Source organism: Centrocercus urophasianus, unplaced genomic scaffold (assembly GCF_019232065.1).
Source record: "Centrocercus urophasianus isolate 14NV4802_14NV808 unplaced genomic scaffold, USGS_Curo_1.0 seq_13, whole genome shotgun sequence".
NCBI lineage: Eukaryota > Metazoa > Chordata > Aves > Galliformes > Phasianidae > Centrocercus > Centrocercus urophasianus.
Window position 1 is genome coordinate 40,608,651 of NW_024884475.1, and position 25,117 is coordinate 40,633,767.

Consider the following 25,117-nt stretch of genomic DNA (forward strand, 5'->3'; position numbering starts at 1 on the left):
TTTGCTACCTTGATATTATTGCAGTACTTTTCATCATATTATAGTGTACCTGTGGCTGAATTGCCTTACTTCTCCAGCTGTCCCTACAACCCCACTGGTAAAATAGATATTATTATTTATATTATATATTATCCTATTTTTTTTATGAGAAGTGTGATTTATATGGGTGAGGGACTGATAACCTTTTCTTTAAAAGGGAAGACCCTCAGCCTCCACGTAGAACTAAAGAAATAGAGTTTGGCTGATGGATTAATGAAAACCTAGACGTAAGAGTAGATGTGCTGTTCTGATGCATTAATGTGGCACATTCTTGTAGTTCATTTACTGCCTATAAACTTTTTTGAACATCTGCCTGCAGAGGAAGTATAATCCAGAGCTTAAAATTGTCTGGATGTTTCTTAAAATTACAGAATCATTAGGGTTGGAAAAGATCACTAAGATAATTTAGTCCAGCGATCAACTCATGACCACTAAACCATGTGCCTTGTATTCTTCTGGGTAATGTTATTTCAGAAATCTCCCTCATTCTAGTAATACATCTAAATGACAAATATTACTACTTTTCCATGTGTATGATCTCATTTGTAATTAGAGCAATCTTCTGTAACTCTGCTGAAATCAAAGGAGCTCCTTTCAATTTATGGGCTGGAGCTGAGATCATCATCCACTTAACACAATACCCGTTACAGATTCCGCTGCTCCTTGACAGTTTTGCTGACACTTGCAATTTCACCCCAGTGCCCTTTTTTCTTAAAGCACCAGATCTTGTAGCCTTCTTTTGTTGTTGTGGTTCATTTCAGTTTCTCAGAGTTACAAATAAGTCTGAGATCTTCCAAGAGTAAGACATAATTATCTGCAAATATTTTAGAGAGTTTTCCTTTTTTTCCCTTAGTGAGTAAGTATCTCTGAAGGTGTGTTTGGGTATGGAATTTAGCAGTATCAGAATAATTCTCTGTGCAACCTGATAAATCACTACTGCTGACCTCTTCGGAGCAGTGGTTTTAGAAGCAGTGGCATCAACACTGGGCAGCTCAGTAATTTAACAGGGCTGACAATTGTGCTGCAAGCTTCTTTTCCAACACAGTCAGTCCAAAAAACGCCAAGGCTGCTCTTTGTTTTTTCCCAGATCTTGCCTTATAAACATGTTTATTTTAAATTCCCTCCATCTGAAAGAGACCAGGGCTCCATTAAGAGCCACACACTAGCACACATGTGAAGCACTGGGTTTTTTTGTAACCTTTCTATGTGGATAACAGGGGACACGTTAGGTGAAAGCACATTAATTTCTTGGGCCTTGTTTCTCTTTGATGACTGTCTTTTCTGCTGTAGCAGCATAACCTTGAAAAGGTACTGCTGAACCCACACTGTTGGAGTCCTGCTGCCCATCTGCACCTGCTGCGTATCCAGGAAAATGCTCTGAAAACCAGAAGGGAAGAGGCTTTGCATCCTCTCACCTCTTTCATATTGGCAAGAGTTGTCCTCAACAACATGTTGCTGCCTGCTTCTTATAGGAGTTCCATATGAGGGCCGCTCCAGAAGTATTGCCCCCTGTTTTATTATGTTGGCCCATGATGTCAGGTGTTGGTGGTATGGCAGTAAGGCAGGGGCGTCCAACCTTTTGTCTTGCCTGGGCTGCAGTGAGTAAAGAGGAATTGTCTTGGGCTGCATATAAAATATATAACACAGTTAATGTACGTAATTAAGAACAAAACTCATTTTAATAAAAGATTTATTTTTATACATTAAAAAAAAAAAGAGAAGCAAAGCATAAAATTAGTGGGATATGTGACCTTATTTTGTGAAACTAATGCCACAGGCTGGTTCAATGGCAGTGGCTGCTCTCAGTGTTTGACCGATTTTTTTGTTTTTAAATGAAATTTTACTCATCATGTACTCATCATCTACCTCATCATGTAAAATTACTCACAAACATATATATTGCCAAAAAGCAATGACACGAATAAGGTGTAATTGTGATGCAAGGGATATTTCTCTCTGCTAAAAGAGGACTTATGAAAGTCTGGCAAAGAGACATTATCAGTTTTTTAGAATTGAATATCTGATTGCAACTCTATACATTCCATTTGAAAACTTGCAGGCAATGTATTTATGTCAACTAAAAATGGAGCCACAAGTGTATGAAAAAAAAATTTTTTTTGCAATCTTGAAACTTATTCTCAAATTCCTTAATCAAAGCAGAAAGCTGAATATTTTTTGCTATTTATGGGACTATGTTTAGCTGATGTATCAGAAGGCATGCAGTTATTTGCCATCACATGAGTTAGCACTGCACTGTGTCCCATGCCCTTGTTTAACCCAGACTCATTTAAAGTTGCCAGTTCATAGAAGTACTCAATCGTCAATCATTTCAGTATGAAATTAGCAGCTGGAGCTAATCTGAAGTGTTCTGGAACAATAATTTACAGCAGTGTCATTCCTGAAGATCTCTCAATGAAGGGAGCAGTGTTGGATAAAGCAGCAGCAGTGTGGTCACTCCCTGCTTGTCTCTCACTATGTGTTGACATTTTTATTTGGAGAAAAGGTAATACATATACAAATATGCACACATGAATGCTGCTTGTTAGCAGAAAATACCAGCTGTGAAAGGAAGGGTCAGCTCCCTCAGTAGTTCTTTCTGAGAAATTCAGAAGCAGGTACATATGAGAAGCTCCTATGCTCCAAATGGAGCTGGAGCCATCCAAGCAAGCATTCTCCAAGCCTGGGAAAAGGATGTCAGTAGAAGGATTCAAACCAACTCTGCTTGGTCAAGCCAGATTCATGCATGCCTGGTAGTGTCGTGTCCCTTGGGGCTGGAGGACTCTCTAAAGAGCCCATAAAGAAGAGAAAATAGCAGAATTCAATACAAACTCTATCAGCATGGAGTATACAGTTGTAGGTGATGCCTCTGCCTTGCCTACTGTAGAGTAGAAGCAGCTGAATTCAAGAAATACAAAGCATCTTTATTTCTATGATATCTAAGTGGAGAGATTTTTCTAAGTAGTGCAATAAATTTTTCATTAAAGAGGAGCAGGCCTTGCTGAGAGGAGGCTGGAGAAAGCTTTCTGAAGCCTGCCTTTGTGTGCAACACAAAAGTCATCTCTTTATAAGTGGTTCTACGTGAAGTCCAATTTCTTTCACAAGAAGAGAGACCTTGCATGTTATTATCCAGCAGGTAGCACATAAAGTAAAAATAGCTACCTCTGCTTTTTCACTCCTTTTTGCTTTCATTTCCTCTGGTTTTGGTGGTCTCTTCTTTCTTCTGCTCCTTTGTCCACCTTCACTCTGCCAATTTTAAATGTGGAAGGAATTGACAATAAAGGTGACTTCTACATGTGATGGAGAAAAGGTGGGAAGAAAACATTGCAGTTTCATTATCCATTCCTTTATGGTTAAATTTGGATGTTGCTGGGTAAATGGGATACGGGTAAAGCATAGGCTACATCTGAATTTGCCTCTCTTCCTTCCCCAGGCAAGCTACTCAGAGAAAGATTCATGACATTTGAAGAAGCTGTCCTCAGCAGGAGAACACGAGAGCACTTCTCCATCTGATCACAGCACAAGAGAAGGAACCCTGAGACAAAGTATGTCCATCTTCACCTTTGCTTTAATGAAAGGGCTTGCTCTTCAGTGTGTGCAATTCCCAGTTTGTCAGTACATAGGGGCTACTACAAAGGCTATTAAAACTGCTATTTAGCTTGATTTGGTGATTGCTTTTGTTTGAAGAGTGTGAAAGAAGCTCTTTGCGTTTGTACAGATCCGAAGGAGGGAAATAAGGACTGAGATAATAACATATAAGCACAGAAATATTCAAGGAGAGCGTGCTAAAAGGGAAGAGCTCTGAACGTGCTGCCTGCTTATGAGAAGCTTATTGGGCAGAGAAGCTAAACTAAGTAGCACCATCTAGTGTAAGGCTAGGAACAGAGCTGGTGACTGGATCCTTCAGACTTCTGCCCGTATCAGTCAGGTTCCCTCCAGAAAACTAATCCATTAGGAAATAAGCTGTACTTTCTGGTTTAAACAGATCTTCGTCTACTTTGTATTCTTCTAAACAAAGTAATTCTCTCTTATGCCAAACTCATAATTCAGTTCAATTTTTTTCCTCTATTACACTGGTGAATGTAATGATTTCTTAGTTCAGTCTTGTGACCTCAGTTTTCATCCTTGTTTTGTTCCACTTCAATTATTTTCATGAAATGGTAGGAAATATGCCTAGTAACGTTCTTGATAGACACGTCTTCTCTCCCTTTTTCCTTTTGGAGAAATCATAAAGAAGACATGGGTTTGATCTACTCCATCAAGCTATGGGCCATGAACATGTGATTCTTCATAATACCTAAAGCTCAAATTGACAAAGGCATTTAAGAGCCCCAAACCTGTATTAATATAACTTCCTGTCATTTATACTTATGTATATGTATGTACATGTATAGTGAATCATTGCCTTTTATAGTCTTCTCTGAAGGTCTAGTGAATCCAGAATACACATGCACACCAGAATAAAAGTTTGATCGGTGCTACAGGGACTACTGAATGTTCTCTAATCACAATTACCCTGGGAAAGATATGAGTTCTGTGGGATAACAGTCTAAGCACTCACACTAGAAGCAAGTTTGAGTATGCTCATTTTGAGACCAAAGCAAAATGTTCAGCCTCTGACTCCCAGTTCCTTGGACTCCATCCTTTGGTCTGTGCTGAACTTTCTGCACCAAATTGAAATGAATTCTGGTAAATAACATTCATGATTACTTTGTCATCTTTCCAATTCATTGCTCATCACTCAAAAGGTTGTTTCCACTACCTCTTTCCTTAATGCATTGCACAAGTACTAAGTGCCTGCAGCCCAAAGGCTGAGGACTGGCTAAGGCCACAGAACTGGGAACATCAAAAAGAGTTCAGAAACAGCAAAGCCCTGAAAATGTTCTCTACCTCCCACTGCTTTTACCCAAAAGACACACTTCCTACTTTGCTGGAATGCAAAGAGCTGTCTGTGCAGACATACCGCCCAACTTCGGGTGTGTTGTGTCAGAAGGAAATGTCTTCAGCCAAGAGTGGTGTTTGTGAGTATCCTTTATTCTTGACTGTATTAGCCTCTAATGAGGGCTGTTTCCTATACCTAGGGAAAAAAAAAAAAAGCCATAAATCAATTAAACACAAAACAGAAACAACACAGGAGAATGCAGGAGGAGAATAAGAATGTTAGAGAGTTTCTTTCAAGAGAAAGGAATCTTTCAGCTGCTCTCAGAAGAGCTGTATTCTCTTAGCAATGGGCATCTAACCATGCAGCTTTAAGTCATGTTTCAATAAGGGAGGTATTCACTGGCTTTTGCTCCAATGTGTGGTTTCCTGGTCTATTGGGAAAGCTTATGTTTTCTGTATTTTGAAAACTGGATTTCTTGTCTACATCATGCTGAATTGTGAAGACAACTCCTGAGGTCCCTAGCTGGTGACCAGTCAATTTCTGGAAACTGGGTACCAAGACTCAGCAGTCATTTTTGCCTTCACAGCAGACAGCCAAGGATGATTTAGTTCATTATTACCACAAGCAAATGGCCAGCTCTAGGAACAGTAGAATTGCACCCAGTACCACTCCAGTTTGTGAGCCTTCCCAACAAACAAGCCAAAAACAACTCCTAGCTGTGATCATTACACAGATGTGTTCCCTTCTGCAATATTTGCTCACTAAAATTGCTGTTTCTTCATTAATGGTTTGAAAAGAAACAACTGTAATGTATATTCCAAAAGTCATCATCCCATGTACCTATTCACTCACCATTCCTAATTAAGTTCATGAAAGATTAACTCCTTAATTGTGATGTTTATTAATTATCTGTTTTTCCATTTGCTGGTTTGCAGCATTACTTCTATTCCTTAATTAGCTCACAACAGCTGCAGAAAATGAGTAATCTCTCCTTCATACTCTTTGCCTCTTGGGCAAATTATTGGCTGATTGGTCTTCCAGTCCACCTGTTGTCCTACAGCTTGTTTGCAAGACAGGCATCGAGGCCCTGGAATGGTTGCAGAGAAGAGCAATGAAGCTGTGAGGGCTCTGTTGCACAAGTCTTATGGGGAGAAGTTGAGGGAGCTGGGGTTGTTCAGTCTCGAGGAGGCTCAGCGAAGACCTTATGAGTCACTGCAGCTGCTTGAGAGGAGATTGTGGCGAGGTAACAGCAATATGATGGGAGAGAATGGCCTCAAGTTGTACGAGGGAAGATTCAAGTTGGATATTAGGAAATGTTTGTTTTTTGACAGTGGTGATGCAGTGGCACAGGCTGCCCAGGCAGGTGGTGCAGACATTGTCCCTGCAGGTGTTGGAGAAAAGGGTGGATGTGGCACTGAGGCACGTGGTCAGTGGGGATGGGGTGGGGGGGTTGGATGTGATGATCCTGGTGGTCTCTTCTAACGCTCGTGACACCGTGATTCTAAGGACAGCACTCAGGCACCTGAACCCCCACAAATCACGCATACTGAGGGAAGGTTCCCTATCCCTCTTCAACTCCTTGGGGTGCCTGCACACCTCCACACTCCACAGGTGCTTGAAGCACCACGGACACCCCAGCTCCCGGCTAGGAGCCCTCCCCCCCTTCTGCACCCCCAGCCGAGGGCTCAGCCCAGGCCCTCCGTGCCCCGCCCCTCTGCTCCGTGCCCGGCGTCTCCCCGTCCCCGTGCCCGTAGCGCCTCGCGCTCCGACCGTTGGCGCACGGCGATGGCGGCGAAGCTGACGATGCGCGTTCTGCTGCTCTTTGTCCTCACCGGTAGCGGGCGGTGGCGGGGCTAGGAGAGGAGCAGCGGGGACGATCCCGGTCCCGCACCGAGGGCTGTGGGCAGAGGAGGGAAAAGGGTCGGGCGAAGGCGCGGGGAGCGGGATGAGGAGCCGGGATGGGGCGAACTCAGGCGGGTCCCGGCCGGTAACGCCGCCTCTCTCCCCGCAGGGCTGCTCTTGCGCCCCGACGCTGCCGCCAGCATCCCGGTGAGTGAGCCTTGCCCGCTGCTGAGACCCCGCAGCTCCCTGTGCCAGCAGTGTGCCTGCCCTGGGGCTGCAGCACTGCTGTCCTGGGGAGCTGGTGTCTGCGTTCCCATCTGCCACCTGCCTGTCTGTGGGTGTCCTTCCTGTGTCGGACCTCATCTGTGTCTGTCTTCCCCAGCCGGCATGCGACAAATACAGCCGTCTGCCTGGATGTCCGAGGGACTACAACCCAGTCTGTGGGACTGATGGAAAGACCTACTCCAACGAGTGTGTGCTCTGCCTTTCCAACAGGTAGGTGCTTGCTGCACATCCTCACTTTCCTTTCTCTGTGGAAATGTTCACTCTCACTTCCCCATTAAGTGAAGAGTTCTTGCTCACTCACCTTCTGTTAACAGCAGTTCTAGCATTTTCTCAAATGTCAATTCCTTGCAGTGGCTTTTATCGTGATACCTGTAAATGGCTCGGTTTGGATTAGCTGATAGTATTAAGAAATGTGTCACAGCACAGGCTTTGCACACAGTTCATACACTACCATTAAATACAAACATAGTATCACAGAAAGACTTGGGTTGGAAGAGACCCCAGTGATCATCCAGTCCCAAACCCCTGCCCTGAGCTGACTGCCCCCTACCAGCTCAGGCTTCCTAGGGCTCCAACCAACATGTCCTTCAGAGCGTCCAGGGATGGGACATCCACAGCCCCTCTGGGCAGCCTGTGCCAGCAAGTGAAATTTCCATTTGCCACATTAAAGATTTAACAGCAAGTATTATTGTACAGTGTACAACAGTGGACTTTTGAACACCATCACAAACTCACAGAAAACATGAAAGACCCAGCTGAAATGCAGCTCTTAGTGAAAAGATTTTACTGTCAAGATCCAATCTCTTGTGCTCCCTTTCACTGAGAAAAGTAAGAATGCCAAATGCTAGGAGAAAATACTGTTTTGCCATTCAGGTTGTCTAACAGTCAAGAATAAGATCTCCTACCCTCCTTGAGAGATGTCATTTTACCCTTTAATAATTTCATAGTTTTTAAAACAAATTGAAAACACAGAAAATCATCCCCTAGTAAACATTGTTACATTTGTTGTGACTAGCTAGAAAGCTCTGCAGTGCAGGTTCTCATTACAAATTGAGAGGAGCTGTTGTGAATCAAATTGGATTTTGAAGCACCATTTATATTATGATAACAAAATAATAGGATTCTTGTTTCCATCTAAGGGGAGAAGTGGGGGTAGCAGAACAGCAGTGATGGACATTTACAAAATTAGAAATAGACCTCAAGAAAGGGAAAACTAAAGTATGTTCCTGACTTCAGGGTGAAGGGGAAGGTTAATTGTGACAAGATCGCTTACACAGTTCAAATGAGCAAGGTAGAGAGAGCGTAGGTCAGAAGAAGGAAAATGTTGAAGGTGTCAGAGGACAATTTAAGGAATTTAAAATTTAAAATAATGAATGTTATAAAAAAATATTTTAAAATACTTTTCCACGTCAAATTATGCTTACAAGTGTGCAGATCTGCAGAGCTTGGTAATGTTCTGACTGGAGTACATCACAAACTATCCAAGAATATAACAAAATTTGAACAAAAACTGGTAAACCAATTGGCAAACCTGCAGTCTGAGTAAAATTTAGAAACCCCAGCAAATCAAGGGGCTCATATAGTGCAGTTGGTGAAAAGAGGAGAAAAGAGGTGCTGTCATGATACCTTGTTAGGAGCCTACCCATTTTTGCTATGTAGAATGGTACTGGAGTAAGTTATTAAGCGACAGACGTGTAGACAGCCAGAGGGAAAAAATGAGTAAGCAAAGCTGACACAGATTTGTCAGAAACAATCCAGAAAAATCCATGGGATTTAGTTTTTCAGCAAGATTACTTGCCTGTCAGAGTAGAAGGAAGCAGAAGTGTTACTCTCTGACATATCGACCCTTTCCACAGAATTCCCAGCATTAGAACTGTTTCCCATGACACAGACTGTGAAGTTTGACTTGTGTTAGTGCTTTGCAATGAACACTTCAGTCCTTGCTGTGAGATTTCTCATGTGGTTTGGTACTACTCAGGTTTTCAGATTTCTACTGGATTCTTAAAGGTAACAAAGCCTGAAGTGAGGCTGTCTCTAAGTTATTAGCTCTGTGTGTGTAATTCATACATCTTTTCATCAGTTACTTTGCAGTGAGGCTTGCTGCAAGTAGTGCGAATAAATACATTGCTACTTTTAACTGAGCATATAAATACATTGTCCCTTTTAACTGAACATTAACATGGAAAAGTTTGCTTTATAAAATGTCTGTTAAATGAAAGTGTGGTAGTTCTCCTCTTAAAATAGTTTTGTTCTGCTTGCAGTGAAGAAAATAAGAATGTCCAGATTTACAAGAATGGAATGTGTTAAGGCAGATGACAACTCTTCAAGCAAATGAGAACAAAGTCAGTCCAAATAGAAACAGTTCATTAGAAGTAGCTTCTCTGTAGTCTGTCCTAATAAATAAACTTGCATTTTTAAACCAAGTTAAGCCAAGTCCTGTGAGTGTATTTAAACCACATAGCCATTGCTTAGAACCTGAATTGCAATTTATTGTTTCATGTAAGACAGATCAGAGGGCAGGGAAGAGATACCCTGGCAGCTTACCAGGAACAGTCAGTTCCTTGTGAGGCACCAGAGCCATTTCCCACAGCACTACCTGGCAGCAGCCAGGTTTCAGCACCTCCATTTTGAGCAGCACAAGCTACCACTCCTTTCAGGAAGGATTTGAACCCATGGGGCCCACAGCCCATGCCTGTCTGCACTCAGTGTAAGGAATAATTATTCACAAAGTGATCTTGTGTGACTTCACTGGAGGGCAGGAAACTTAGGAAAATAGTAGTAGAATAGGAGTATGGATGCATGCCACAGGTCCTACTGCTTTCTAGACTTTCCCAAGAAAAGACACCTCTCATTCAGCAGAGATGTACAGAAAATGTGGGTACAAGGATTTCTGTGTTTGGTAATGTGTAGAACACATTTCCTCATCCTTCCTATTTCTGGGGTCATTGGCTTCTGGAAGGAGTTACTTGGAGGGGAAGGTGTTGGCTTGGAGCATGATGAAATACCCAGGCACTGAGGCCATAAGACTCTCTGCTCTGGGTCTTGCAACCCTCTCAGTCTTGATACCCAGAAATGATTGGATCAGACAGCATAAACTTTTCCACTAAATCAAATTAGAAGTATTTCCTTTTGATGAAATGTAAACTCATAAAATTTATACATTTCCCATCTTACTATAATAATTAAGCAGAATAACTGAAACAGGAGTTTCCCAAAATCTTATTTTTGTAAACCTCTTTGGATTAGACTTTAGCTTTTGTGTATTGTACTGTTACTCACCTTCCTGTCACTTAGACAATCCATCAGTTAGGCAAACTGTTTTTCAGGTTTGTTGTAATTGCTGTAGTTGTATTGCCTAACTTCACCTTTGTTCTTTGCTGTGGGATTTTAAACTGTGCTTTGTAATTTCTGCTTCCTGTTCTTCAAACAGTTTAAACGTACGTTTTCCTCTGAAGAAAAGAATATTTGTCTTAAGAGAGAAGCTGGTGTTTAGCATTAAGTCATGCTATGCCTGACTCTGATAGGAATTAATAAAATCCCAGCCTCCTCCAAATTAAAAATTAAGACTGGATTTCTTACCAATGTTCTGTGACCACTGTATTTGATCTGTCAGATGCATTAAAATCCATATGTCCCTTTGATTGCTTGATGTGTTGACTTGACATCATCTACTCGTGGTATTTATTTATGAACTAGATAATAACAAACAAGGGTGTTATCATCACCTTTAGACATCAATGGACCATATGCCAAGCACTAGCTTATCACATTTGCATGAGAGTAAGAAGGGATTATGTTAGTTGAATAGCATGATTGTGTAAAAAAATACATGAATGGATGTCTTTTCTGTCTGATCTCAGATGGCTGGATAATATTTTACTTGATGATCATAATTTTTGTTTGTTTGTTTATGCTATTTTCTAACTTCTCAAGGTCAGCACAGGCTTGATGTGACTGGGAGGAGAACATGCAGCCATCTGTTTCAGTCAAGTCAAAAGCTGTCACATTAGCTATTGCTAATGATGAGGAAAGACAGGCAAAACACACAACATACACTTTTCTCTTATTTAAGTTCAGTGGAGATATGCTTCTCTCTAATACATATTAAGAAACTGTTGCAAAAATGTGCTTCTGACTTGCCTTTAATTCTGCAAACCTGCATCACTTTCTTTTAAGTATAACTCATGTATTTTTTGCTGTTTGCTCGAGCCAAAGTTATAGAAAGAAGAAGAAGGAACGGCCAGTGAACATCCTGAGGAATGCAAAGTAGAGCTGCGTGCTGCCTCTGAGGATATGAGTGAATTTATTTGCTACACTTTCCTATGTGAATCAATATTGATCTCTACAAATCAGCGTTCGGGTTTCCTGCCAAGCAAGAGGTATGTACCATCCTTAGATCAGAGATCTGATTCAAGGCCTGATAGAAATAGGCTGTGAAAAAATGCCCCTGGTTCCAGAGAAATGTCAGATCAGTATGAATGATTTTGTTCCTCGTTGCCCTAAAACAAGGGCTTTTTAGTGATTAAATTCCGGACTCTCCCTTCCCACAGAAACATCAAAAAGGATACGTGCATAAACAAAATGTTCTGTAGGTTTCACACACTGTTGCCCAGCACACACTGTGAGTGTGTTCTCAGGGACTGCCAGACTCCAGCTCCCTGCTTTGTTGTGCTCAGTTTGGCAATGCCCAGACTCTTTTCTTCAGACACTATTTTGGAGATTGCAGATTTTTTGAACCAGAGGCATTACCATGCTTTGATTTGAGCAAGGTAGAAAGCATCTCTCCTTGAGTTTCTGGCAGGTTCTTTCAGGGCCAGGGTTCCTGACGTTCTTTTGGGTATGATAAAAGTATATCAAATCCCAGGTAACAGTGGTAGAACAAGAGACAATGGCCTCAAGTTGCACCAGAGAAGGTTCGGGTGGGTTTGACATTAGGAAACATTTCTTCTCGGAAAGAGTGGTGATGGAGTGGCACAGGCTGCCTGGGCAGGTGATGCAGTCATTGTTTCCAGAGGTGTTCAAGAAGAGGGAAGATGTTCCATTGAGGGACGTGGTTTGAGCAGACGTAAGCATGATGGTGATTTTAATGGTATTTCCAACCTTAATGATTATATGATTCTATCCTATGTAAGGCTCAAAACATATAACATATATATATATATATATATATTGCTAGCATTTGAAAACTCTTGCTATTGGAAAACACCCTAACATGGTAGCCATGAGTATTCACCCAACAGGGACTTCTGCTTTCCCCTTCACTGCCAGCATAGTGTTAGCCTGTTCTTTAAATAGTCGTGGTGTTTGTCCTGGGTTGCAGTGGACCATGAACAAGAGCAGAAAGGAGAGTTCTAACTGTAGGAACCTTGGTCTAAATCTCACAGGAGACTGGTCAGAGCGGCAAGTGTGAATTTGTAGGTTTTAATATTGCTCAGTAGGTGGCAGCATTTATTTTTTTTTCTGCATCTCATTTTGTTTTAGGTTCTCAGTAAAGTCCAGAAGAGATCTATGAATAATTATTGCTTGTGTATCTAAATTTTCTGTAGGAGTTGTTTCTTTTCATGCATATTATTAGTGTCATTACAGCTCTGATAAAGAGTCAAAATCATTAAACTTGGCAGAGTGAACTTGTTTTTTCTCATCATTGAATCCAAGTACGTTCGCTGCAAAAAACTCTACAGGATAGTATTTTGCAGTAATTTTATTATGTGGACAGACGCCTTGGAAATGAACCTATGGTGTTCACTTCTATGCTTAGGATTACATTGAGATCTGTCTCAGCTTTGATTGCTATCATCATATAGCGATTTTTTTAAAGTTGTTTCATTTTCTAAAATCTAAAGGTCTGAAGAAGCAGCATGGGTTTCTGGATAGAGCATTATTAATGACAAAACCTTAGAAAACAAAGTCATTTGCCTCTGTAACTGAGTCTCATGTTTACATTGAGAAAAAAAAAATCCCTTTTTGAAAGGCTTTTAGTATCTACCAGTGAGAAGTTTTGTAAGATTCTGGTGCACTTGTAACATGTTCTACCTTTCAAAGAGATGTGGTATCTTTTTTTCTTGACTTTATAAGCAAAAGCATTTAGAGTTGATTTGAAGCTTCAGACTTACTTACATTATCCTATTCCTGCATTACCAGTAGAAGAGGCAAAGGTGCTGAAAAGTCCTTTGTTGCCATTTCTGTGTTTGGAAGTTATGGTTTGCAACTGTAATGAAAATTTAAAATCACTTGTATTGTTCTAAGCTTAGAGCTAGCTAATTCTCATGTCAGAGTCAATAAAAGACAGTATACGAGTCATCTGTCTGGATCAGCCAAGGTAAACTTTTCCTAAGTTCTAGCTATGGGGGTCTGCAAACTCATGGTAGTTTTATTATCTAATTGAGCCCCAGGAGAAGAAAAATGTGCACATTTGGGGGAATCCTTCCAGTTCTGTGCAGAGGAAGAAGGATGCCCTTAAAAAAAACTATCAAAAGAATGGGCTCATGATGAGGGAAAGAAACATTTGCTTACTCCTCCTAGTTGATTGTATTAACTGTGTTATATCATCTCCTGACAAACACTACTTTTAGACTCTGCAATACACAAGCCTGAAGGCATATATGGAATACTGTGCTGGAGCAGGGATCTTGTATACTATTTCAGCCCTCACAACAATAACTGATTTTTGCCTCACAAGCAGCTGGGATGAACCTGTACCAAGTAGTCAAGTGAATGTTACCAGAGTAGGTTTTCATTTCCTGACAGTCTTTGGGCTGTGAGAAAATAGAAATCTCCCTCCTCCTTTTCACCTTCTGCTAGTTCCCTAATCGGACCCTGATCAGAGGACTGAAGACCTAGTGCTGGCATCAGGTGGTGTAAATGAACAGTCAGGAGAAAACTGACATAACTGAAAATATAGTTTAAAGAGGAAAAGTGTGGGAAATCCATACATATCATCGTAACGTGTTCTCTTGTCCTGTTAAGCATTCAAAAGATCCAAACAGAAAACCAAATTGATGCTAAGTGACACAGAAGAAAAACCCAGAGAAGACCCTCAAGGTCAGGCTGGATGGGCCTCTGAGCAACCTGGTGAAGTTGTAGGTGCCCCTGTTCACTGCAGGCGAGTTGGGCTACATGGCCTTTAGACATTCCTTCCAAGTCAAACGATTCTATGATTATATGATCTCAGTCTTTCAGAAATGCTGATTTTTTTTGGTCCATTTAACAGCCCAGAAAACACACATTCTCCTATCTCTGAGCTCCTCTCCATTCTACTCTTCTGAATATGTTTGGTCTCTGGACATGGAAAGAAACGCTGAAAAATAGTCTTAAGCACATTCCTGGGATTTTTTCTCATCACCACTGTTCTGCTGATGCACTGTGCAGCTGTTGGCAGAGAACTTGCCTGTTTTGACATACGGATACTTGATTTGAATGATTGATTGTGTGTCCTGAGGAAGTACAAGTGGAGGCAGGTAGATGCCAAATCAAAGAAATTAACCAAAGGCTAGGAACTTGTGCTTGTTCTGCAGGTGTGAGCTCCTTTGTTCCTGCATGCCAAATAAAGAGTTCAGCATTGTTTCATTTTGTTGTCTTCTTTGCTCAGCAGTGAAGTGGCTAACTATGGTTAAACACTTTATGCAGAAGAAGTATATAGGATTGTTCATACTTCAGCTCCAAATGCTACTGAAACACAGTGAGGTTGTGACAGAAGCTTTGAAAATACTCAGCTGGAAAATGGAAGTCGCACACTGACGAAATTATGTTAGTCCTCCTAAAACATTCAGCCCAACTGAAAGGTTTCATTGCATTTGAAAGGAACTTGTCCTAGAACTAACCCTACAGCACAGTCCAGACCCTGATCCACCCACAGACATGTCCATGGATCTTCGCCTTCTGCCATCTGTTCCCTGCCTTGCAGTGCCTCCTCCCTGTGTCAGTGTTTGTCAGCTGTCTGGTGACCCAACTGGGTGAATGCATCTGGGTCTTTTGTAAGAGTTCCCTGATTCAGTTGTCTGCTGGGTGGTGCAAGACCTTTTGTTGGCCAAGTAGGGCGAGGAACAAGACAAGAAGCAGGGAGGAGGACTTGCTTTCTTGAGGAACGCTGGTTTACCACATGCACTGCAAAGCAGTCGAAGATTGTGTTATTTGCAGGCTGTCACTGGTGTATGAACTGCTCCATGGTGAGGGCAGTGAAATGCTGTGCTGCTGTGAGGAAAAGGCAATAGAGGAAGGGTAATGTAGGCTGCAATACTGGATCCTCCACTTCAACTGCTTGCTGGTTTGAAGAATAGCTACAGGCCCCTGGACCTTGATGAGCTCACTGCACAGTATTTCACACAAGGTCTTGTTCAACTACTTCACGTCACTACATTCTGAAAGTTGATGATGGTCTTATCAGTGAAGTATAAATTTGCAGTCAATATCAACTAAAGATTTGTATTTAAATTCTGTTGAGGCCATGTAGTGCAAAAGATATTTTTACAGTAGGCAAGTTGAATTTAATGATTGTGTGAGCAGTAGCACTAATATCTCCTGATTTCCAGGATTTCTGCTGACTTTCTTTCCTTTGTTCTTCATCAGGCAACGCATTTTTGTTATGTTTGGGACAGCAACAGGTCCAAACTTTGTGATTTATCTATCAGATCTATGTACAATCTGATTGGAGAAAGAGTGCAAAAGTTCTTGGAGGACACAGAGAGGGTGACATGCAAACATGTACACATACATGTCAGCAGAAGCCTCCCTATGGGGGGTAAAAAAGTCAAAAAGATAAAAAAGAAAAAACAGGAAAGAAAAGGCCAGGTGAGTTAAACTCTCCTTCTACAGAGAGGGCTGTGAACAGGACTGGAATCAGGAGCAGTCTTCCTGAGAAAGTCACTTTCAAGCAGTGCCTTCTAGGCCAAGTTGTGTAGCGCAATAACCAGCTGAATTATCAGCTGGGTTATGGAATGAGTTAGTTATTTTGCCTAGAAGTTAGGAACTGATTGCATTGTCTCTGCCTAGAGCTGTAAACACTGGCCTGAGCGCTTTCAGGGGATGTACTAGGAGCAGCAGACTGATTGTGTGACAAAACACCAGAACACCTGTTTTGAGAAAACTTCAACTTTAGAGAAGAGTAATATCTCTGGGAGACACAAACAGAGGAATAGTGCCAACTTCTAGTAAAAACTTTGTAAATCTGCCCTTGGTTTCCGTTTCTACCTCAGTTGCAAAACATCCCGAGTGACTTTTGTGACACTGGGGAACATTTCTTCCTACTATTTAACAGAACTGTCTCATGTTTTGTATTGTAACCTCTCAACATCTCAGCATCAGTCTTTAAGAGGAATCTGGCTCCATCTTCTCCCCAGTAGGTAGTTGTGGATAGGAATGTTGTCTTCCTTTTTTCCAGGATGTGCAAATCTAGATCTCTCAGCCTCACCTTGCACATCCTGTGCTTTGGTCCTTCAAGCATTTCAGTGGCTCTGCATTGGACTCATTCCAAGTCCTAAAGTCTTTGTTATTGGGTAGCCCAAACTGCACCCATATCCAGATGTGATCACATTTAGTCCCAATAGATGGAAAGAATGGGAAGAACCTTTTCATTTATCCCTGTTGTTCCACTCCTGCTTTATGGGAAAGACAAAAGAGAAGCCTGTGCAGAAAGGTTTGAATTTTTTTTTCTTTAACCTTTGAGCTAAGACTCCAATTTATCACAGAAATGCTAGCTCCCTTAAGAATATGTTTCTGTGACAGCTCCATTAGTCTTCTCAAATTGTCTGTAGAGGCTAAGCTATTAGAGACGCTGGAGAGATTGAATATCTCTTTAAGAGTTTGCAGGACAGGAGGCTAAATCTCACAGAAGAGGTCATCACCTCTGACTTTGGCATCCAGAAGTTCAAGTGTGCCCCTGAGGAGTCGGTGAAGTCAGGACAATTCATAGCTTAAGCTATGCTCAGGGAGATAAATGCCTTTTGAGGACAGTACCTTTCTGTCAAGGAAGTATAACATCTGCCTGAGCTGATTTGCTTGGCACTTTTAAGCCTAGTACATTGATAACTGACAAAGCAGCAGCAATAGGTCAAGAGGGAATGGCCTTAAGTTGCACCAGGGGAGGTTCAGTTTGGGCATTAGGAAACATTTCTTCACTGAAAGAGCAGTGATGCAACAGAATAGGCTGTCCAGGGAGGTTGTGTTGTCGACAACCCTAGAGGTATTCAGGAAACACAGATGAGATGTGGCACTGAGGGATATGGTTACTGGGCATGGTGAGGATGGTTTGGGGGTTGGACTTGGGGACTTCAGAGGTTCTTTTTTTCTTAGAGGTTTTTTCCAGCCTTAATGATTCTACAGTTCTATGAATCTAATATTTTCTGTTCCTCTCAATTCTGATGCAGCTCTCTAAAATGGCTTTTTTATCTCGCTACAAGAGCGAGGAACATGGCATAGAATGTAAGCAGAACTATATCCTACTGCAGCATAAGGAGAGGAATTTCACTGTTACACTGCTGACTCCCAACAGCTCTCTCCTACACCTTGCTGACTGCTAACAAAAAATATCTTTTGTTGTTTTGCCTACAGATTGTATTTAACATGATGACACAATGGCATTCTTGCACACCCAGCATAGCAATGGGAATGCTGCTGTCCCGTGACAGTTCTCAATGCACTCAGACCTCTGATTCAGCCTGAGAGTCAGTAACACTGGCTGAAAACAGGAGTTAGCTCAAACTGGCACATGTGCAATCAAAAGAAGCTGCAAAGCGCGGGTAACCCCTACAAGCTGATATCCTACTGCAGAGCTAGTGATCTGACTGAGTGGTACACATCACAGCAGCACAGAAATGAAACTAAGTTTGTAATGGGCAGACAAATGAGCTACTTGTCATCCTGTAGTATGTGTTTGGAGACCTCAGTGGCAAGTTGAGATGACATTGTTAACCTTAAGTTCTTCTTGATGCCTTGATGAAGAAACTGTGGGACACCAACAGTGCTGTACAGCAGATGGCAGTGAGAGGTCTGGGGAGTGTGGTCAGTGGAGCACCTGAGAAGGTGAAACTGACTTTCTTCTGCTGCCCCCAGGTGAGAAGATGCTGGTGAAAGGCTGTGCATGACTGAAAAGAGACTGAGCAGATTCAGAAAAATAAATGCTGTTTTTTGCTAAAATCCGGTCTCTGAAATCAGTGCAGATACAGAGGAAAAATGCACACACAAAAAATGGATTCTTGGCCCAATATCTGTTCTGGAATCGTTTCTAAAAAACATTAACCCTTGGAAGAAATGGTAAAAAAAAAAAAAAAAAAAAAAGGGAGAGACATGAACAGTGAGAAGCTCTTGAGTGACCTACACTTCATCACTGAGAAAGCACAAGGAAGCTGCTTCTCACAAAGGACATGAAGGATGTTGTTTCTTCAGAGATTACCAGTGACAGCATATTGGCACCAGCTAAAGAGGGTTCAGGAGGTGGGATCCACCTTCAGAGATAATGTCAAGTTCACCAACATGTTTTCTTGATGCTGTAAATGAACAGTATTGTGAACCCTGTTCTAGCACTCTTGCCAGAGGATGCTCAGCAATGTCAGGAGCAGCTGGTTGGCCACACTGTGATCTTACTGCAGATCCTGCAGAGAAGGCCAGGTCAAAATTTGTGAGGAAAAAAAAAAATCAGTTGCTAAAACTTAGCTCTTTGTTTTGTTTTGTTGTTATCTAAAGGCCAAGGCTAGCAGCTGTCTCTTAGCAGACTGCTGTGGTGCTGCTCCCTCTCCCAGTTTTTCTACAGGGAGCACACAGCTCTCTTTGCAGTGACCTGCAATCACCTTCAGTACTTCTCCTAGTGCTTTCACTTGGAGAAGGTCAGTACAGTCCCAGTTATTGGGCATATCTGTCCCTGGGCTCCCCATGTGCTGGGTGTGCACCGGTCTGATTCTTGCAGCTGTGACAGTCTCTGGTGCAAAAGGTACTTTTCAGCATGGAAAAATTAGCAGACATTGTCTTCGATCTCCAGTATTTCTTAACATTTATTAATATTTAAACAATGATATTTATATTTATAGAAGTGATTTATGGCCTTGTAAATGGAACATTTTGCTGTAATGGACAGAAGGTGAGCTTTTAGCATTTTCTAAAAGGAAGAAAAGGGCCAAGTGAGACAGCACATGTAAAAGAAGAGAGAGAAGGAACTCAAGGGTGCTCCTGCACAATTACGTACTTCTGCCAGCTCCACTGGCACAGCCAAGAGCTCTTCTCAAGGAGAAATTTGGCCATAAGCAGGAGACTAGGGACATGAGTTGTCCTTCTACAAACAGGGCTGCTTTCACCACAGATAAAATGAACCAGATTTTTCACTGCCCCATGCCAATATGCGTGTTCCCACTCGACTCTTTCCAGACACATTCTCGAGTGTGAGTGCATTGCTGGTGCTCTCTGTACTGGGAGGGCTGAACTCCCGTCTGAGGCTGAGTGATCCTTACTCTGCAGTGCTAATGCAGCCTCATCACTGTGCTGACAGAAGACCTTCATGAGAAAGCGACCACAGAAATCCAGTAGGAAGCTTACTGCTCTCCAGCAAAACTTTCCTGCTCAGGCTCCTAGCCCATATAAATTCAAACGTGGAATAAACACTGTGCAGTAACCCCAGCTACCTCCACTACAGAGTAGTTAAGAATCACGGCAGCTCCCCACAGTGTTAAATGGACAAAACAGTCACCATTGCTGTACTGGGGAATTTAACATGACCCAGACTAAGCTAATGCACAATGCTGCCTCCTACAGCACCCAGGGGTTCTCCTCTCTATAGGAACAGGGAAACTCCCAATAACTGGAAACATCAAGGCATCAACATCGTGGCATCAAGGCTGTTTGAGCAATGACGAGTCTGCCATGAGCATACCTGCTTTAGTCAGCCGTGTGGAGAAGACTGTTGGCAGCTAGAACCCAGCTAACTGTGACACTTTCGGTGCCAGCAGCAAAAGTCAGGTTTCTACAGGCTAAAACATGTTATAAGTTAATGTCACAGAGATCTCTGACAGCTGGCAGACAGAGGAGAGTGCCTGTCTCTACCTCCTGCCTTCCTTATTGCTGTGCCTGCCCCTGTTCCCACCTCCCAGCAGTGCTCGCAAGGCATCGCTTTCCGCTTGTCTTCCCTTGCAGCTGGTAACCAGACAGCTTTGGGTGAAGCATTTCCAACTGCTGACCTGTGTTCCCAAGCTCTAACATCAGTCTGTCTCAACACTGGTTTTAAAACCAAGGTACGGAAACGTTTTGTCCGAGTCTACCCAGCTTTGGAGGCATAGACAGATAAACAGTATTCACACAAATGTTTCACTACAGTTTTGCTCACAGATGTGTGAGCAAGGTTTCTTGGGTGCTTCCCCATGCCAACAGGCACCCATCTTTTTGCTTACGCTCTTTAACAGTTTATGGGAACTGTTGATCACAGCCCGAACCTCTGATTGACCACCTGAGGCAAGCAATGAGTCAGCCACAGGAGCACAGGTAAAGGCAATTCACCTGTATGAGAGGAAGAGGTGGAGCCCGACTCCCACTTAAGTGCTGACTGCTACTGAGGAAGGCTTTCTTTCTGGAGATCACTCCTTGTGGAGTTTATTGTGAGCCTCCAACACCGGTGAGCATTTTTCGTTTATTATCTTTCCACTGCAATAATCCTACTTAGCCTAACCTCTATACACCTACTGATTGTACAACTGGCAAATGTAGTGTCCCAGCAGGAACCAGCAGCTGGAGCTGCAGGAATGGCTGGCTGGGGGCAGTGGTTGGGGCCCTTCTAGTTGGGAAGTATTTGGTCATCTGCAGGTGCCACAAGGGCCCCAATGGTGCTCCAGCAATGCTGGATGTTTTACATGGGGTTACCCCCAGAGACAGCCTTCAGGCTTGTGGTGACACCTCAGCAGCTGGTGGTTACCTCACTGCAGGTGTCCAAACTGGTCTGACAGAAACCAAGCTGCTGCTGGTTAAGTGTCACCACCATCACAAGGGCCAGGTCCCACCAAGGCCTAGCAGCCAAAACCTGTAGGCATGGGCACCTGCCCAGCCCCTTACAGCCAGCAGGCCACCAGCCTGATGGGAGGACAGCACAGAAAGCCACCTCTTAACTGATGGATGCTTCCCACAGGGCTCAGGTTGCTGATACACCACCACCAAAAAACTAAAACAAAAAAACACTGGAGAGGCCAGGGATGGTGGCTGGTCCTGGTGAGCATGGCGCTGATGGGCTGCCTGGCCTGGGGACTGCACAGGGGAAATGTGGTCCTTGTCCCTTGCTGTGAGTGCTGAAGGGAAGTACCTGAGCACAGCTGCAGACTGATGTTCATGGGTGCTTGTGCTCATCCCTCTAACTATCCTAGTCTTTCTGGTCAGCATGTCTGCAGCCAAAGGCCACGTTGGTGACACACCTGTCAGAATAAGTCCCTGCTCTAGTTAGGAGTAAAGTCCCTTCACTGTCCTGCATATCAGTGTTTGAGTCAGGACTTTGGAAACCTAACAGCTTTGCCCTAATCCTAAGGGATGGCTTTCTATAGGCATCTCCTCGCTCCCAGCTCCCTGACTTTCACCCTGAAAAATGCACAACCCTTTGACTCACTGGAAGAGCACTTATTCCTCTTCACATTCCTCTCACTCCAGGAGGAGCATAGAGAAAATCTGCTCATCTCCTCCTACCCCTCCCCGCCTTCCTGATCCCTGGTGGTGGATCCAACATATTCCTGGGCTGGGTACACCAGGCAGCTTGCACATGTGATGCCCAGCTGGCTTTCTACATGCTAGGACCTGCTCTACCTGCAAGCCATGGCAGTACTGTTGAAAAGCCTCCTGGCAGGGAACTGCAAGCATCAGAGCCTATTTTAGCAACTTCAAAACAATCTGGTTAGTAAGAGGGAGAAAAGGATGGAGAAAGACTGTACCCGAGGCAGAGATTGCACATGGAAATACCAAAGAGATTACACTGTTCTCTCAGAAGTATTGGCACAACTGGAGAAGCAATAAAGTGCTGCAGTTTCCATCTGCGTGGCGGTATCCAGTGGATAAAAGGAATAGCAGGGATTTTATTGGAAGTCATACCTGATCTGTGTTTGTTTGGCCTGAATCAGTTCTGGTGCTGAAGAGAGACAGCCTCTGCCCAGTCTACTGGGGAAAAAAAAAATACACAAACAAACCCTACAGGAGAGTGCAGCCTGGAGGAGCAGCGGGCAGCCCTGCTTCAGGAATGGGGATAGCAAAAGCTCCAGGGAAGCTCCTCTTTGGTCAAGGGGAGTTGGCCAGTGTCCTCCAGAACTACAGCAAGGGAACAGCCTGAAGGCTGGGGAACAGCATTGCCCCACAGGTGTCCTTTTCTGGGGGAAGGCTGTTTTGGTACGAAGTTGTTCTATGCATCTTTTGGTGCTGTTCTGCCAGCTTTTTGATTGAAAGATCAATGATTCAATACAGTTATTGTGTTTCAGAGCCTTCAGCAAAGGCTTTTGTTAGCTGCTTGCACTTCTGTGGAGCAACTCTGTGCTTTTCTGGGGCAAGTGGTTTTTTCAGGAGGAACATCATCAGCTGCCAGAGATATCCTTTGAGTCAGTACTGACCAGTTAGGAAACTAACTGAATGGAAGCCAAAAAATTCTGTGAAGTTGTGTAGCCAGAAACCCCAGCACATCACTTAAAAACAAACCCAAAACAAAACAAAAAAGGAAAGCAAATCAGAAGATGGCTTTTGCAGTCTCCTTTTGCATTTGTGTGTCACAGGGAGAAGGGAAGATTTTGTTCTCCTTCTGATGTTGGTTTTCAGGGGGTGGAAGAAGTTTTGGGAAAGTGCACAGGTCACTTCTCTGCTGTCCTCTCCAACCTTTTTCCATCCTGTCTCCACGCTTCTGTAGGGGGATAATCAAGCCAGGATGGCCGTGAGCTATGTGAGCATTTCTCCAAACACAGCGTCTCCAGCCAACACGCTTCTGTAGTGCAAGTGCTTGGATGATAGCCAAGCCTCTCCGAGATGAGTCCTGACAAGTGGGATGCCAAACATATGCTGCAACTGCCGGTTGCTCACTGCAGTGCCATGGCATGATGCAAAATTCTTGAGCGCACATCACACCAGCTGCACTTTTTCCCCTGAAGGAAGGAAGACTCCTTATGGGCCTGGAGGCAGTCTATATGCTGTTTCTTTAATCTGACTTTTCCTGTCAAAGGGACTGCATCTGGGGCCAGGATGTTTTCCAGGTGAGGCACGAACCCCAGCAGTACTCTGACTTTCTCCCATGAAGTGGAATCCTAAAGGACTTCAGGATCAGAAAAGCATTAGGTTTTGCCATCCAGACACAGGCAGTTTCACGACATGACTTTAGTGCTGTTGCTGCAGGACTCCCAGCAGCTCTGATGCCATTTCAGTGGCACGTCTCAGCCTGAAATACTTCACTGCCACCGCTCCCTGTGCAAGTCTGGGCTGGATTCAGAGACAAGGAAAATAGTTCTTTTTTTCCACATTAAAGACTTTCTCTCTGTTCATAGCAATAAACAATGGAAGAGAGAAGTCCTTCCTATTACTCACATTTTTCAATGTTTGGGGCACTTACATGAGAGTAAATCACAGTTCACAATTGCAAGCAGAGCAGCTGGGCCTGCACCCCTATCCCTCCAGCCACATCTCATTGACCTGCTTGCCCTCACTCATGGCAACCCCTGCTCCTGTTGCTCTGCACCAGCTACAAACGAGATGTATCCTCTTGGCTGGGTGCTGGCCCAATACAGCATGATCAGGCCTTCTCCCAGGAAGTTCTTCTCCCAGCACCACTGAGTTTGTCATGCAATCTCACTGTAGTAAAAGCACTTCTGCTTGATAAGTGCTGTCCCGCTAGGAATATCGACACTGGTTTGACCACACTTCGTCAGAGATCTCTTTGCAATACCCACACTTTTGCAATGCCTATGCCTTAGCCCACGTCTCCTATCACACTACAAAACGACTCAAAGTTCAGCACCGGTTTTGTCTCATTGCTAAACACATGCTAGGCTTTGTGCTTGTGTTTGTCCAGCTGCTTCTACCCTGGGGCAAGGCTCCAGCCAACTTCACAGCATTATTTTGCATCCACTGCCAGTTTTCCTTTGTTCTGGCAGATCAGCTCAGCCATTGCAATTGTCAGTCCTTTCTCCATCGCCTCTGATTTTCCAGCATCCTCTTCCAGCTGACTGGAAGCTGAGAGAAAATTGTCTCCCCCTCTTCTCACACTCTAGGATGCCTCTTTGGAAGCTACTGCCAGATGCTCCCCATCCTCCTCAGTGAGGGTTGCAGGCTTCCAGGCACTGCCACCTGTGAGAGGACAGGTCTATAGCAAAGGAGGTGTCCTGTCCCACTTCCCATACCCTGCCTGTAGCAGCAGCACAGATTCAGGATCTGATCCTATTCTCTCTCAGCCTGCCAGCATTTCAGGGCTGACCAAAGCCAAGAGCCTTAAGTCTGGACAAACCATTTACAGGGAATTAAAGTAAGATGAGAAGGAAGCCCTTCCAGGAGTTGGACTCGATGAGCCTTATGAGTCCCTTCCAGGAGCTGGATTTGATGAGCTTTATGGGTCCCTTCCAGCTCTGGATATTCTATGATTCCCCTAAACCCACAGGAAGCAGCCCCTCGGCATGATGCCCCATTAGGAAGGTGTCTCCTAGCCGTGCAATGATGAGCCCAAGCAGCTCCCCATGCCACCCCTCCCAAGGGCCCCGGTGCACGTCTAACCATGCGTTGAGCTCTGCCAAGGAGATCAGTGCCAAACCTGAATTACCAGCCCCAAGAAGAGCTGTGGATCTCAGAAGCTCCTGCGATTTGCGTCAGGTTTTTCAGGCCTCCGCCTGTCACACACACGCAAGTACTTAAGCAGTCACCCGAGGACCTGTGGGGTGTTTCTTTTACACACTTTTGGTCCCTATCAGCTCTAGGTAAGTGCAAGCTTTGAGCTGGGGATGCTGGGGCAGATCTGCATCTGGGAATGGGATGGGGGGCAATGCAGGGGCTGACCATTATTAGCACTGGAGGGGCTGGAGCAGCACCACAAGGCTGTGATGGGAGAGCTCTGTGCTGGAACAGGGGCAGGCAGAGACCCCAGGCAGGGAGCACCAGGGGACT

The 25,117-nt window shown here is 43.7% G+C and overlaps 1 protein-coding gene across 8 annotated transcripts in view; it reads left to right on the forward strand.

The window, feature by feature from the left end:
* Positions 1 to 23,668, forward strand: part of SPINK2 (serine peptidase inhibitor Kazal type 2) — a 52,332-nt gene extending 28,664 nt beyond the window's left edge. The window contains exons 1-5 of one of the 8 annotated variants that reach the window (XM_042812664.1): positions 6,704 to 6,752; positions 6,930 to 6,967; positions 7,143 to 7,255; positions 9,307 to 11,424; positions 22,884 to 23,667. In XM_042812664.1, the coding sequence (XP_042668598.1) occupies positions 6,704 to 6,752; positions 6,930 to 6,967; positions 7,143 to 7,255; positions 9,307 to 9,352 (246 nt within the window). In that variant the 3' untranslated portion in view covers positions 9,353 to 11,424; positions 22,884 to 23,667. Of the gene's footprint in view, positions 1 to 3,469; positions 3,582 to 6,703; positions 6,753 to 6,929; positions 6,968 to 7,142; positions 7,256 to 9,306; positions 11,425 to 12,526; positions 12,665 to 14,011; positions 14,044 to 14,255; positions 14,581 to 17,590; positions 18,128 to 20,424; positions 20,465 to 22,883 lie in introns of those variants that run through there. The other 7 variants (XM_042812666.1, XM_042812667.1, XM_042812665.1 and 4 more) reach the window with 7 other exon arrangements.
* The last annotated feature ends 1,449 nt before the right edge of the window (positions 23,669 to 25,117 follow it).